Source organism: Somniosus microcephalus, chromosome 1 (assembly GCF_052327205.1).
Source record: "Somniosus microcephalus isolate GS21.2 chromosome 1, FLI_Smic_1.0, whole genome shotgun sequence".
Classification (NCBI taxonomy): Eukaryota; Metazoa; Chordata; class Chondrichthyes; order Squaliformes; family Somniosidae; genus Somniosus; species Somniosus microcephalus.
This window is the reverse complement of record NC_140987.1, coordinates 461177527-461189873: the sequence shown is the minus strand read 5'-3', so window position 1 is coordinate 461189873 and position 12347 is coordinate 461177527. Positions and strand designations below refer to the sequence as shown.

General features: G+C 48.4%; 1 protein-coding gene across 1 annotated transcript in view; it reads left to right on the top strand.

The window, feature by feature from the left end:
- The first annotated feature begins 3423 nt into the window (after positions 1–3423).
- The window catches only part of cd40lg (CD40 ligand), a 26088-nt gene continuing 17164 nt past the window's right edge, over positions 3424–12347 (top strand). Inside the window, exon 1 of the mRNA XM_086002295.1 lies at positions 3424–3863. Coding sequence (XP_085858421.1) covers positions 3630–3863 — 234 coding nt within the window. The 5' untranslated portion in view covers positions 3424–3629. The remainder of the gene's footprint in view (positions 3864–12347) is intronic.

Genomic DNA, 12347 nt, shown 5'->3' with positions numbered 1-12347 from the left:
AATTAGTGAAATATTGCCAGTTTGGAACGGGACTGACAGAGGCACTTCGAGACAAATTTGTGTGTGGTTTATTTAAACAGGATACACAAAAGCGACTGCTCGAGGAGAATGAGCTGACGCTTGAGAAGGCGGTCACTATGGCAGCAGCACACGAAGCCGCAGCGAGAGGCACGGCAGTAATGCAGCTACGGTCACCGGAGCTCAGTGCACACAAATTGGGTGTGAGTTCTGGCAAATGTTATCGTTGTGGAAAGACAACGCATGATCAGAACCAGTGTTGGTTTAAAAACCAAGAATGTAGAACTTGTGGTAGGCTTGGACATATAGCTAGAGTATGCAGGTCAGGGAAGAAGACCAGCAACAAGAAGTCACCGCAAGGAAAATACGCAAAGGTACACAAGGTGACCGAACAGGAGTCCGATTCAGACGCTAGCAGTAATGAACTGGCTGGCTTAAGCTGTAATGAACTGGCTAGCTTAAGAGTACTCAACGCTGGTAAGGGTGCAGACCTCCAGACAATTTGGGTCACTCTTCAGATAGAAGGAGTCCAAGTAAAACTGGAATTGGACACTGGATCGGCATTGACGGTCATAAATAAGAAAGATTACGGAAAGTTATTCCAACATATTCCCCTACAGGATACGGGGATTATATTGAAAACATACACGGGGCAAAGAGTGTACCCCATCGGGAAAATAGAGGTTGCAGTGGTCCACAAGGGCGAAGACAGTCAAATAATGGACTTATATGTGATATCTGAAGGAGGTTCTCCACTACTAGGACGGGAGTGGATTAGGAAAATGAATATGGACTGGCATTTCCTACAAACAATAACGAGTGAGAACTCGGTGAAGATAGTCGGCCCAGACTCTGGAACGGATGATGGTAAGCCCAACTCAGGTGCAAAAGACAAAGTTTCAGCACAGAATTCCACTGAGCAACAACAACATAGTTTAACTGTGGATTCTGAGTCTGGCAAGTCTACTGATGTGCCCATTTCTGAGGGACACCGGGCTCGAACTCAACTCCATTTCAAACTACAACAGCAATTAGAACAAATGCTTCGCCGTTGTGAGCAAGAGTTGAATGCAACGAAAGAGTTCTTTGATATAGAGTTGGAGAATCTGGAAAGACAACAGAAGCAGCTGATGGAGAAAATGGAGCAGGAGCACACAAAACGTCTGATGTCAGAGGAGTTAACGGTCAGCCAACTCCTGCATATGCTGAAGGACAGGACTCTGAAATGGGAAAAACTTGAACACGAACTTCAATATTCAAACGAAAGGGGTTCGGAGCTATCAAAGGTTATTGGAAGAGCTGAGGTGGCAACACAGACTGAGATGACTGCAACAGAGCAGCCCTTGGATGCCAAAAGTACGCTGACTCACGTCAACGTAGAACAACAGACCGCTGAAACAGCTGCTCCGGTAGAGGGATTGAATAGTCCGATCAATCAATCTCCAAAAGAAGTTGAAGTAGTAAAATCTCAAATGAGGTCATTAGTAAACGACTTGCTGAAAGCCCAGAAAAAGCTGGATGAAGAGGTACGCATGAAGAAGTCTCTTCAGGAAAGATGTCTGGACTTGGAACAAAAGCTGGCTAACGCCCAGCTGGGTATGGAGGAAATAGAAGACCCTCTCGCTGGCCTAGATCAGGACGACACCGAATATTACTATGTCCTGTCCTGCCCAACTTGTAACTTCGACTCCCACCATACAGAAATCATGGAGGAGCACCGAAAGTCTACGGAACATCGGGAGAAGGTGGCTCTACTACGGAAAAAGGAGGGAGAGAAGGAGGGACTGCGCATGCAGCTGGCAGCTGACAGTGGAGCCCAGAGAGTCTCCAAGAAGCAGAAAAGGAAAAGTCAAAACAGAAGATGACCCATCTGAACCATTATTACCTCTACCAGATCACACACGTGGTCCCTCCGAACGGAGCCAATTCAGTTCGGAAGTTCAAACTGTTAAATCCATGGAAGGACTATTGAATGAGTCACTCCAGCAACGTGAACCGACTCCACCGCAGAGATTGAATCTGTGAACTGTTTTCCGCAGAGACTGAATCTGTGATCTGTTTTGACATGAAGTTATCTATGTATCTATGTTATTCTGTTATGTAAACCTGAAGTTATATATGTATATATGTTATTACGTTATGTTAAATGGGGAGATGACTGTAAAGCTAGGAAGGGAGGAATGTTGTGTATGTAATATGTGTGCTACTTTGAACCTATGGACAGGACTGCACTACTTGTTGGGCGTAGTGATACGCAGTACCACTCCTGGCCATAGGGGTATAAATAGTACTGTGGGTACTGATCTCCCCTCAGTTCCCGCCTGTGGGCATGAAGTAAAGACCTATGTATAGTCCCTACCTCCAACCAGTAAAGACCTGTTTTATTGTTACTGATTAAGTCTGAGTATTAATTACTTGAACAACTCACAGATTTAACATACACAGACCAGTATCACTGCACAACTGAGGAGATAAGTGTGCTGAGGAAAAGGTTGGACCAGTGACCTCAACAAGCCAAGAGACAAAAGACGACTATAAATGATTCACAGAAAAATAGAGCAAGGATCAATTTGAAGTGGTTTACCAAATTATTGAGCAATTAGTAACTGCTTTCACTGTAAACAGTCACAAATGTGGATTATATTTCTGTCCTGCCCATGTCAAGATTTAGTTGTAAAACAGTCACATCATATTCATTATGCAGACACGTTTTCGATGTAATCTGATGTGGGCCATTGATAAGTAACTGCAGTTCGATATGGTTCTGGGGCAAGGCAAATATCACCAGCAGATATCAATCAAAAAAACCAGCATCATACTAAGCCAGTGTTTATGGTGTCACTGTGAACCTGGTGAAAGCGCGTCTCCAAACCGCTGTTCTTTAAGAAACAACCTGTGCAATGAAATTAAGCGCATTCAGAACATAAACTAAATGCAACATTAATCTGACACATTGCAAGAGTCAAACAGAACTGTGCTGGAGTCAGTGATCCTCAGCAAAGATTACTTTTGCACCCGTGAAGGACTTGCATAATGTGGGTGTTGTTCCAATTTCACTCTTTAAAGGTTCAGTTAAGTCTGTCAATCTAACCAGAAAAAAAACTAAAACTTTGCAAACCAGGGGCTGCAGAAACTATTTTACAATTTTAAATATTGGACACTGAACAAGCTTTCAGTTGTTGCGACAACACAAATACTGAAAAAAATTGTTGCCCAGAAATCATTTTGGAAGCAAAGTATCTCCTTCCAGAGAGAGAGAAACAACCCGAGAAACAGTTTGCAAGAGAAAAGTTAGGCAGCAGGAAGAAAGGGAAATAGTTGATACAGGAAATGCGAATTGATCGAGAGATTACGAACACGATTGGTCTCAAACAATAAAACTGACTTTCTGGATAAATGTTGCAGTGATGACAAGACATCTCCTTTCATGTCACAGAGTAAGAGGGGAAACTATAGGAGGAATTTAAAAGAAGAGGAATGATTCTGCTGGTACAACCTACTCTTCAAACCTGGCCAAGGCGAGACATATTTTCCAGGAAGTGCGGGGTTCTAAGAATTGTGCTGTATAACTTATTTAGTTTCCTGAAAGGTGTGAGATGACAAAAGATTGAATGTTGCGCGGTGCCAGCTCCAGTGTGAAGGAGGGGTCGGTGCTGACAGTGTCTGCTTTGGTTGATAACATGAATCAAGGCTCCAGCAAGTCGGCTGAGCTGCAGAAGGAGTGCGGGCACCATCAGCCATCGGTCTCTGTGCGGCTCCTCATCTTACTGCTCGCCGTCCTGCTCCTGGCTCACATGGTCACCAGCGCCTTGCTCTATGTCTACTTCGCCATCAAATTCGACAAGGTAAGACAAGTGGAAAAGCTCTTTAGTGCAAGGTGTTAAATTCATTAATGCAAAAAGCGAAATACTGCGGATGCTGGCAATCTGAAATAAAAAAACAGAAAACGCTGGAAATACTCAGCAAGTCAGGCAGCATCCGTGGAGAGAGAAACAGAGTCAGCGTTTCAGGTCGAACCTCTCGCTCCACAGATGCTGCCTGACCTGCTGAGTTTTCCCAGCATTTTCTGCTTTTATGTAAAATTCATTGTTGATGTCTGTAATATTAATTAAACAGTTTTCTTTTAAAAACTCCAGTGTTCTTTCATTGAATTATATCTTTTAATAAAGTTGGCTGCAATTTCAAATTAATATTGAAATAGATATTAAATTAAAGGAAACCCAAAATAGCAATTTATTAAAGGGTGTTTGGGAATTCAGCCAAATACAAGCAGCAATGTGGGTTTCGTTTTAGAATATCAAATGCAGAACAAAAGCAGTTACAAACTGCAAAAAGATAACGACCTTTGACCGAGCACTAAAGCTACACAGACTGCGCTTATTCAAATGATAACTTTTTAATATAAGAAGTCATGGCGACTGTGAAATGGAGTTGAGATAAAGTTTCACCTGTCGCTGTTTATTTGTGAGATGGGAAGTCACACCGAGCCTGTGAGTGAGTCTGATCATTGGGGAGAGTCTGATCATTGGGGGAGAGTCTGATCATTGGGGAGAGTCTGATCATTGGGACAGAGTCTGATCATTGGGGGGAGTCTGATCATTGGGACAGAGTCTGATCATTGGGGAGAGTCTGATCATTGGGGGAGAGCCTGATCATTGGGGGAGAGGCTGATCATTGGGGGAGAGCCTGATCATTGGGGAGAGTCTAATCATTGGGGAGAGTCTGATCATTGGGGAGAGTCTGATCATTGGGGAGAGTCTGATCATTGGGGGAGAGTCTGATCATTGGGGAGAGTCTGATCATTGGGGAGAGTCTGATCATTGGGGGAGAGTCTGATCATTGGGGAGAGTCTGATCATTGGGGAGAGTCTGATCATTGGGGGAGAGTCTGATCATTGGGGAGAGTCTGATCATTGGGGGGAGTCTGATCATTGGGACAGAGTCTGATCATTGGGACAGAGTCTGATCATTGGGGGGAGTCTGATCATTGGGGAGAGTCTGATCATTGGGGAGAGTCTGATCATTGGGACAGAGTCTGATCATTGGGGGGAGTCTGATCATTGGGGGAGAGTCTGATCATTGGGGGGAGTCTGATCATTGGGGGGAGTCTGATCATTGGGGGGAGTCTGATCATTGGGGGGAGTCTGATCATTGGGGGGAGTCTGATCATTGGGGGAGAGTCTGATCATTGGGGGGAGTCTGATCATTGGGGGGAGTCTGATCATTGGGGAGAGTCTGATCATTGGGGGAGAGTCTGATCATTGGGGAGAGTCTGATCATTGGGGAGAGTCTGATCATTGGGGAGAGTCTGATCATTGGGGAGAGTCTGATCATTGGGGGAGAGTCTGATCATTGGGGAGAGTCTGATCATTGGGGGGAGTCTGATCATTGGGGGAGAGTCTGATCATTGGGGAGAGTCTGATCATTGGGGAGAGTCTGATCATTGGGGGGAGTCTGATCATTGGGGGGAGTCTGATCATTGGGGGGAGTCTGATCATTGGGGGAGAGTCTGATCATTGGGGGGAGTCTGATCATTGGGGGGAGTCTGATCATTGGGGAGAGTCTGATCATTGGGGGAGAGTCTGATCATTGGGGGGGAGTCTGATCATTGGGGAGAGTCTGATCATTGGGACAGAGTCTGATCATTGGGGGGAGTCTGATCATTGGGGAGAGTCTGATCATTGGGGAGAGTCTGATCATTGGGGGAGAGTCTGATCATTGGGGAGAGTCTGATCATTGGGGAGAGTCTGATCATTGGGGGAGAGTCTGATCATTGGGGAGAGTCTGATCATTGGGACAGAGTCTGATCATTGGGGGAGAGTCTGATCATTGGGGAGAGTCTGATCATTGGGGAGAGTCTGATCATTGGGGAGAGTCTGATCATTGGGGAGAGTCTGATCATTGGGGAGAGTCTGATCATTGGGGAGAGTCTGATCATTGGGGAGAGTCTGATCATTGGGGGAGAGTCTGATCATTGGGGAGAGTCTGATCATTGGGGAGAGTCTGATCATTGGGGAGAGTCTGATCATTGGGGAGAGTCTGATCATTGGGGGGAGTCTGATCATTGGGGAGAGTCTGATCATTGGGGAGAGTCTGATCATTGGGGAGAGTCTGATCATTGGGGGGAGTCTGATCATTGGGGAGAGTCTGATCATTGGGGGGAGTCTGATCATTGGGGAGAGTCTGATCATTGGGGAGAGTCTGATCATTGGGGAGAGTCTGATCATTGGGGAGAGTCTGATCATTGGGGAGAGTCTGATCATTGGGGGGAGTCTGATCATTGGGGAGAGTCTGATCATTGGGGAGAGTCCTGATCATTGGGGAGAGTCTGATCATTGGGGAGAGTCTGATCATTGGGGAGAGTCTGATCATTGGGGAGAGTCTGATCATTGGGGGGAGTCTGATCATTGGGGAGAGTCTGATCATTGGGGAGAGTCTGATCATTGGGGGGAGTCTGATCATTGGGGAGAGTCTGATCATTGGGGGGAGTCTGATCATTGGGGGAGAGTCTGATCATTGGGGGAGTCTGATCATTGGGGAGAGTCTGATCATTGGGGAGAGTCTGATCATTGGGGAGAGTCTGATCATTGGGGAGAGTCTGATCATTGGGGAGAGTCTGATCATTGGGGAGAGTCTGATCATTGGGGAGAGTCTGATCATTGGGGAGAGTCTGATCATTGGGGAGAGTCTGATCATTGGGACAGAGTCTGATCATTGGGGAGAGTCTGATCATTGGGGAGAGTCTGATCATTGGGACAGAGTCTGATCATTGGGACAGAGTCTGATCATTGGGGAGAGTCTGATCATTGGGGAGAGTCTGATCATTGGGGAGAGTCTGATCATTGGGGGAGAGTCTGATCATTGGGGGGAGTCTGATCATTGGGGAGAGTCTGATCATTGGGGAGAGTCTGATCATTGGGGAGAGTCTGATCATTGGGGGAGAGTCTGATCATTGGGGAGAGTCTGATCATTGGGGGGAGTCTGATCATTGGGGGAGAGTCTGATCATTGGGGGGAGTCTGATCATTGGGGGGAGTCTGATCATTGGGGAGAGTCTGATCATTGGGGAGAGTCTGATCATTGGGGAGAGTCTGATCATTGGGGAGAGTCTGATCATTGGGGGAGAGTCTGATCATTGGGGGGAGTCTGATCATTGGGGAGAGTCTGATCATTGGGGAGAGTCTGATCATTGGGGAGAGTCTGATCATTGGGGAGAGTCTGATCATTGGGGAGAGTCTGATCATTGGGGAGAGTCTGATCATTGGGGAGAGTCTGATCATTGGGGAGAGTCTGATCATTGGGGAGAGTCTGATCATTGGGGGAGAGTCTGATCATTGGGGAGAGTCTGATCATTGGGGGGAGTCTGATCATTGGGGGAGAGTCTGATCATTGGGGAGAGTCTGATCATTGGGGGAGAGTCTGATCATTGGGGAGAGTCTGATCATTGGGGAGAGTCTGATCATTGGGGAGAGTCTGATCATTGGGGGAGAGTCTGATCATTGGGGAGAGTCTGATCATTGGGGGGAGTCTGATCATTGGGGAGAGTCTGATCATTGGGGAGAGTCTGATCATTGGGGGGAGTCTGATCATTGGGGGGAGTCTGATCATTGGGGAGAGTCTGATCATTGGGGGAGAGTCTGATCATTGGGGAGAGTCTGATCATTGGGGGGAGTCTGATCATTGGGGAGAGTCTGATCATTGGGGAGAGTCTGATCATTGGGGGGAGTCTGATCATTGGGGGGAGTCTGATCATTGGGGAGAGTCTGATCATTGGGGAGAGTCTGATCATTGGGGAGAGTCTGATCATTGGGGAGAGTCTGATCATTGGGGGAGAGTCTGATCATTGGGGGAGAGTCTGATCATTGGGGGGAGTCTGATCATTGGGGAGAGTCTGATCATTGGGGAGAGTCTGATCATTGGGGAGAGTCTGATCATTGGGGGAGTCTGATCATTGGGGAGAGTCTGATCATTGGGGGGAGTCTGATCATTGGGGGAGAGTCTGATCATTGGGGAGAGTCTGATCATTGGGGGAGAGTCTGATCATTGGGGAGAGTCTGATCATTGGGGAGAGTCTGATCATTGGGGGAGAGTCTGATCATTGGGGAGAGTCTGATCATTGGGGGGAGTCTGATCATTGGGGAGAGTCTGATCATTGGGACAGAGTCTGATCATTGGGGGAGAGTCTGATCATTGGGGAGAGTCTGATCATTGGGGGAGAGTCTGATCATTGGGGAGAGTCTGATCATTGGGGGAGTCTGATCATTGGGGAGAGTCTGATCATTGGGGAGAGTCTGATCATTGGGGAGAGTCTGATCATTGGGGAGAGTCTGATCATTGGGGAGAGTCTGATCATTGGGGAGAGTCTGATCATTGGGGAGAGTCTGATCATTGGGGGGAGTCTGATCATTGGGGAGAGTCTGATCATTGGGGAGAGTCTGATCATTGGGGAGAGTCTGATCATTGGGGAGAGTCTGATCATTGGGGGAGAGTCTGATCATTGGGGGAGTCTGATCATTGGGGGAGAGTCTGATCATTGGGGAGAGTCTGATCATTGGGGAGAGTCTGATCATTGGGGGGAGTCTGATCATTGGGGAGAGTCTGATCATTGGGGGGAGTCTGATCATTGGGGAGAGTCTGATCATTGGGGGGAGTCTGATCATTGGGGAGAGTCTGATCATTGGGGAGAGTCTGATCATTGGGGGAGAGTCTGATCATTGGGGAGAGTCTGATCATTGGGGAGAGTCTGATCATTGGGGGAGAGTCTGATCATTGGGGAGAGTCTGATCATTGGGGGGAGTCTGATCATTGGGGAGAGTCTGATCATTGGGACAGAGTCTGATCATTGGGGGAGAGTCTGATCATTGGGGAGAGTCTGATCATTGGGGAGAGTCTGATCATTGGGGAGAGTCTGATCATTGGGGGGAGTCTGATCATTGGGGAGAGTCTGATCATTGGGGAGAGTCTGATCATTGGGGAGAGTCTGATCATTGGGGAGAGTCTGATCATTGGGGAGAGTCTGATCATTGGGGAGAGTCTGATCATTGGGGAGAGTCTGATCATTGGGGGAGAGTCTGATCATTGGGGAGAGTCTGATCATTGGGGAGAGTCTGATCATTGGGGAGAGTCTGATCATTGGGGAGAGTCTGATCATTGGGGAGAGTCTGATCATTGGGGGAGTCTGATCATTGGGGGAGAGTCTGATCATTGGGGAGAGTCTGATCATTGGGGAGAGTCTGATCATTGGGGGAGAGTCTGATCATTGGGGAGAGTCTGATCATTGGGGAGAGTCTGATCATTGGGGAGAGTCTGATCATTGGGGAGAGTCTGATCATTGGGGAGAGTCTGATCATTGGGGAAGAGTCTGATCATTGGGGGGAGTCTGATCATTGGGGACAGAGTCTGATCATTGGGGACAGAGTCTGATCATTGGGGAGAGTCTGATCATTGGGGAGAGTCTGATCATTGGGGAGAGTCTGATCATTGGGGGGAGTCTGATCATTGGGGGAGAGTCTGATCATTGGGGGGAGTCTGATCATTGGGGGAGAGTCTGATCATTGGGGAGAGTCTGATCATTGGGGAGAGTCTGATCATTGGGGGAGTCTGATCATTGGGGAGAGTCTGATCATTGGGGGGAGTCTGATCATTGGGGGAGAGTCTGATCATTGGGGAGAGTCTGATCATTGGGGAGAGTCTGATCATTGGGGAGAGTCTGATCATTGGGGAGAGTCTGATCATTGGGGAGAGTCTGATCATTGGGGAGAGTCTGATCATTGGGGAGAGTCTGATCATTGGGGGGAGTCTGATCATTGGGGGAGTCTGATCATTGGGGGAGAGTCTGATCATTGGGGAGAGTCTGATCATTGGGGAGAGTCTGATCATTGGGGGAGAGTCTGATCATTGGGGAGAGTCTGATCATTGGGGAGAGTCTGATCATTGGGGGAGAGTCTGATCATTGGGGAGAGTCTGATCATTGGGGGGAGTCTGATCATTGGGGGGAGTCTGATCATTGGGGAGAGTCTGATCATTGGGGAGAGTCTGATCATTGGGGGAGAGTCTGATCATTGGGGAGAGTCTGATCATTGGGGGAGAGTCTGATCATTGGGGGAGAGTCTGATCATTGGGGAGAGTCTGATCATTGGGGGAGAGTCTGATCATTGGGGGAGAGTCTGATCATTGGGGAGAGTCTGATCATTGGGGAGAGTCTGATCATTGGGGAGAGTCTGATCATTGGGGAGGAGTCTGATCATTGGGGAGAGTCTGATCATTGGGGAGAGTCTGATCATTGGGGGAGTCTGATCATTGGGGGAGAGTCTGATCATTGGGGAGAGTCTGATCATTGGGGGAGAGTCTGATCATTGGGGAGAGTCTGATCATTGGGGAGAGTCTGATCATTGGGGAGAGTCTGATCATTGGGGAGAGTCTGATCATTGGGGGGAGTCTGATCATTGGGGAGAGTCTGATCATTGGGGAGAGTCTGATCATTGGGGGAGAGTCTGATCATTGGGGAGAGTCTGATCATTGGGGGAGAGTCTGATCATTGGGGAGAGTCTGATCATTGGGGAGAGTCTGATCATTGGGGGGAGTCTGATCATTGGGGAGAGTCTGATCATTGGGGAGAGTCTGATCATTGGGGAGAGTCTGATCATTGGGGAGAGTCTGATCATTGGGGAGAGTCTGATCATTGGGGGAGAGTCTGATCATTGGGGGAGAGTCTGATCATTGGGGGAGTCTGATCATTGGGGAGAGTCTGATCATTGGGGAGAGTCTGATCATTGGGGAGAGTCTGATCATTGGGGAGAGTCTGATCATTGGGGGGAGTCTGATCATTGGGGAGAGTCTGATCATTGGGGGAGAGTCTGATCATTGGGGGAGAGTCCTGATCATTGGGGAGAGTCTGATCATTGGGGGAGAGTCTGATCATTGGGGAGAGTCTGATCATTGGGGGAGAGTCTGATCATTGGGGGAGAGTCTGATCATTGGGGGGAGTCTGATCATTGGGGAGAGTCTGATCATTGGGGAGAGTCTGATCATTGGGGAGAGTCTGATCATTGGGGGAGAGTCTGATCATTGGGGAGAGTCTGATCATTGGGGAGAGTCTGATCATTGGGGAGAGTCTGATCATTGGGGGAGAGTCTGATCATTGGGGAGAGTCTGATCATTGGGGAGAGTCTGATCATTGGGGAGAGTCTGATCATTGGGGGAGAGTCTGATCATTGGGGGAGAGTCTGATCATTGGGGGGAGTCTGATCATTGGGGAGAGTCTGATCATTGGGGAGAGTCTGATCATTGGGGAGAGTCTGATCATTGGGGAGAGTCTGATCATTGGGGGGAGTCTGATCATTGGGGAGAGTCTGATCATTGGGGAGAGTCTGATCATTGGGGGAGAGTCTGATCATTGGGGGAGAGTCTGATCATTGGGGGAGAGTCTGATCATTGGGGGGAGAGTCTGATCATTGGGGAGAGTCTGATCATTGGGGAGAGTCTGATCATTGGGGGAGAGTCTGATCATTGGGGAGAGTCTGATCATTGGGGAGAGTCTGATCATTGGGGAGAGTCTGATCATTGGGGGAGAGTCTGATCATTGGGGAGAGTCTGATCATTGGGGAGAGTCTGATCATTGGGGAGAGTCTGATCATTGGGGAGAGTCTGATCATTGGGGGAGAGTCTGATCATTGGGGGGAGTCTGATCATTGGGGGAGAGTCTGATCATTGGGGGGAGTCTGATCATTGGGGGAGAGTCTGATCATTGGGGGGAGTCTGATCATTGGGGGAGAGTCTGATCATTGGGGGAGAGTCTGATCATTGGGGAGAGTCTGATCATTGGGGGAGAGTCTGATCATTGGGGGAGAGTCTGATCATTGGGGGGAGTCCTGATCATTGGGGGAGAGTCTGATCATTGGGGAGAGTCTGATCATTGGGGAGAGTCTGATCATTGGGGGAGTCTGATCATTGGGGAGAGTCTGATCATTGGGGAGAGTCTGATCATTGGGGAGAGTCTGATCATTGGGGAGAGTCTGATCATTGGGGAGAGTCTGATCATTGGGGGGAGTCTGATCATTGGGGGAGAGTCATTGGGGGGAGTCTGATCATTGGGGAGAGTCTGATCATTGGGGGAGTCTGATCATTGGGGGGGAAGGGAGTCTGATCATTGGGGGGAGTCTGATCATTGGGGAGAGTCTGATCATTGGGGGGAGTCTGAATCATTGGGGGTGATGGGAGTCTGATCATTGGTCTGATCATTGGGGGAGGAGTCTGATCATTGGGGAGAGTCTGATCATTGGGGTGATGGAGTCTGATCATTGGGGAGAGTCTGATCATTGGGGGGAGTCTG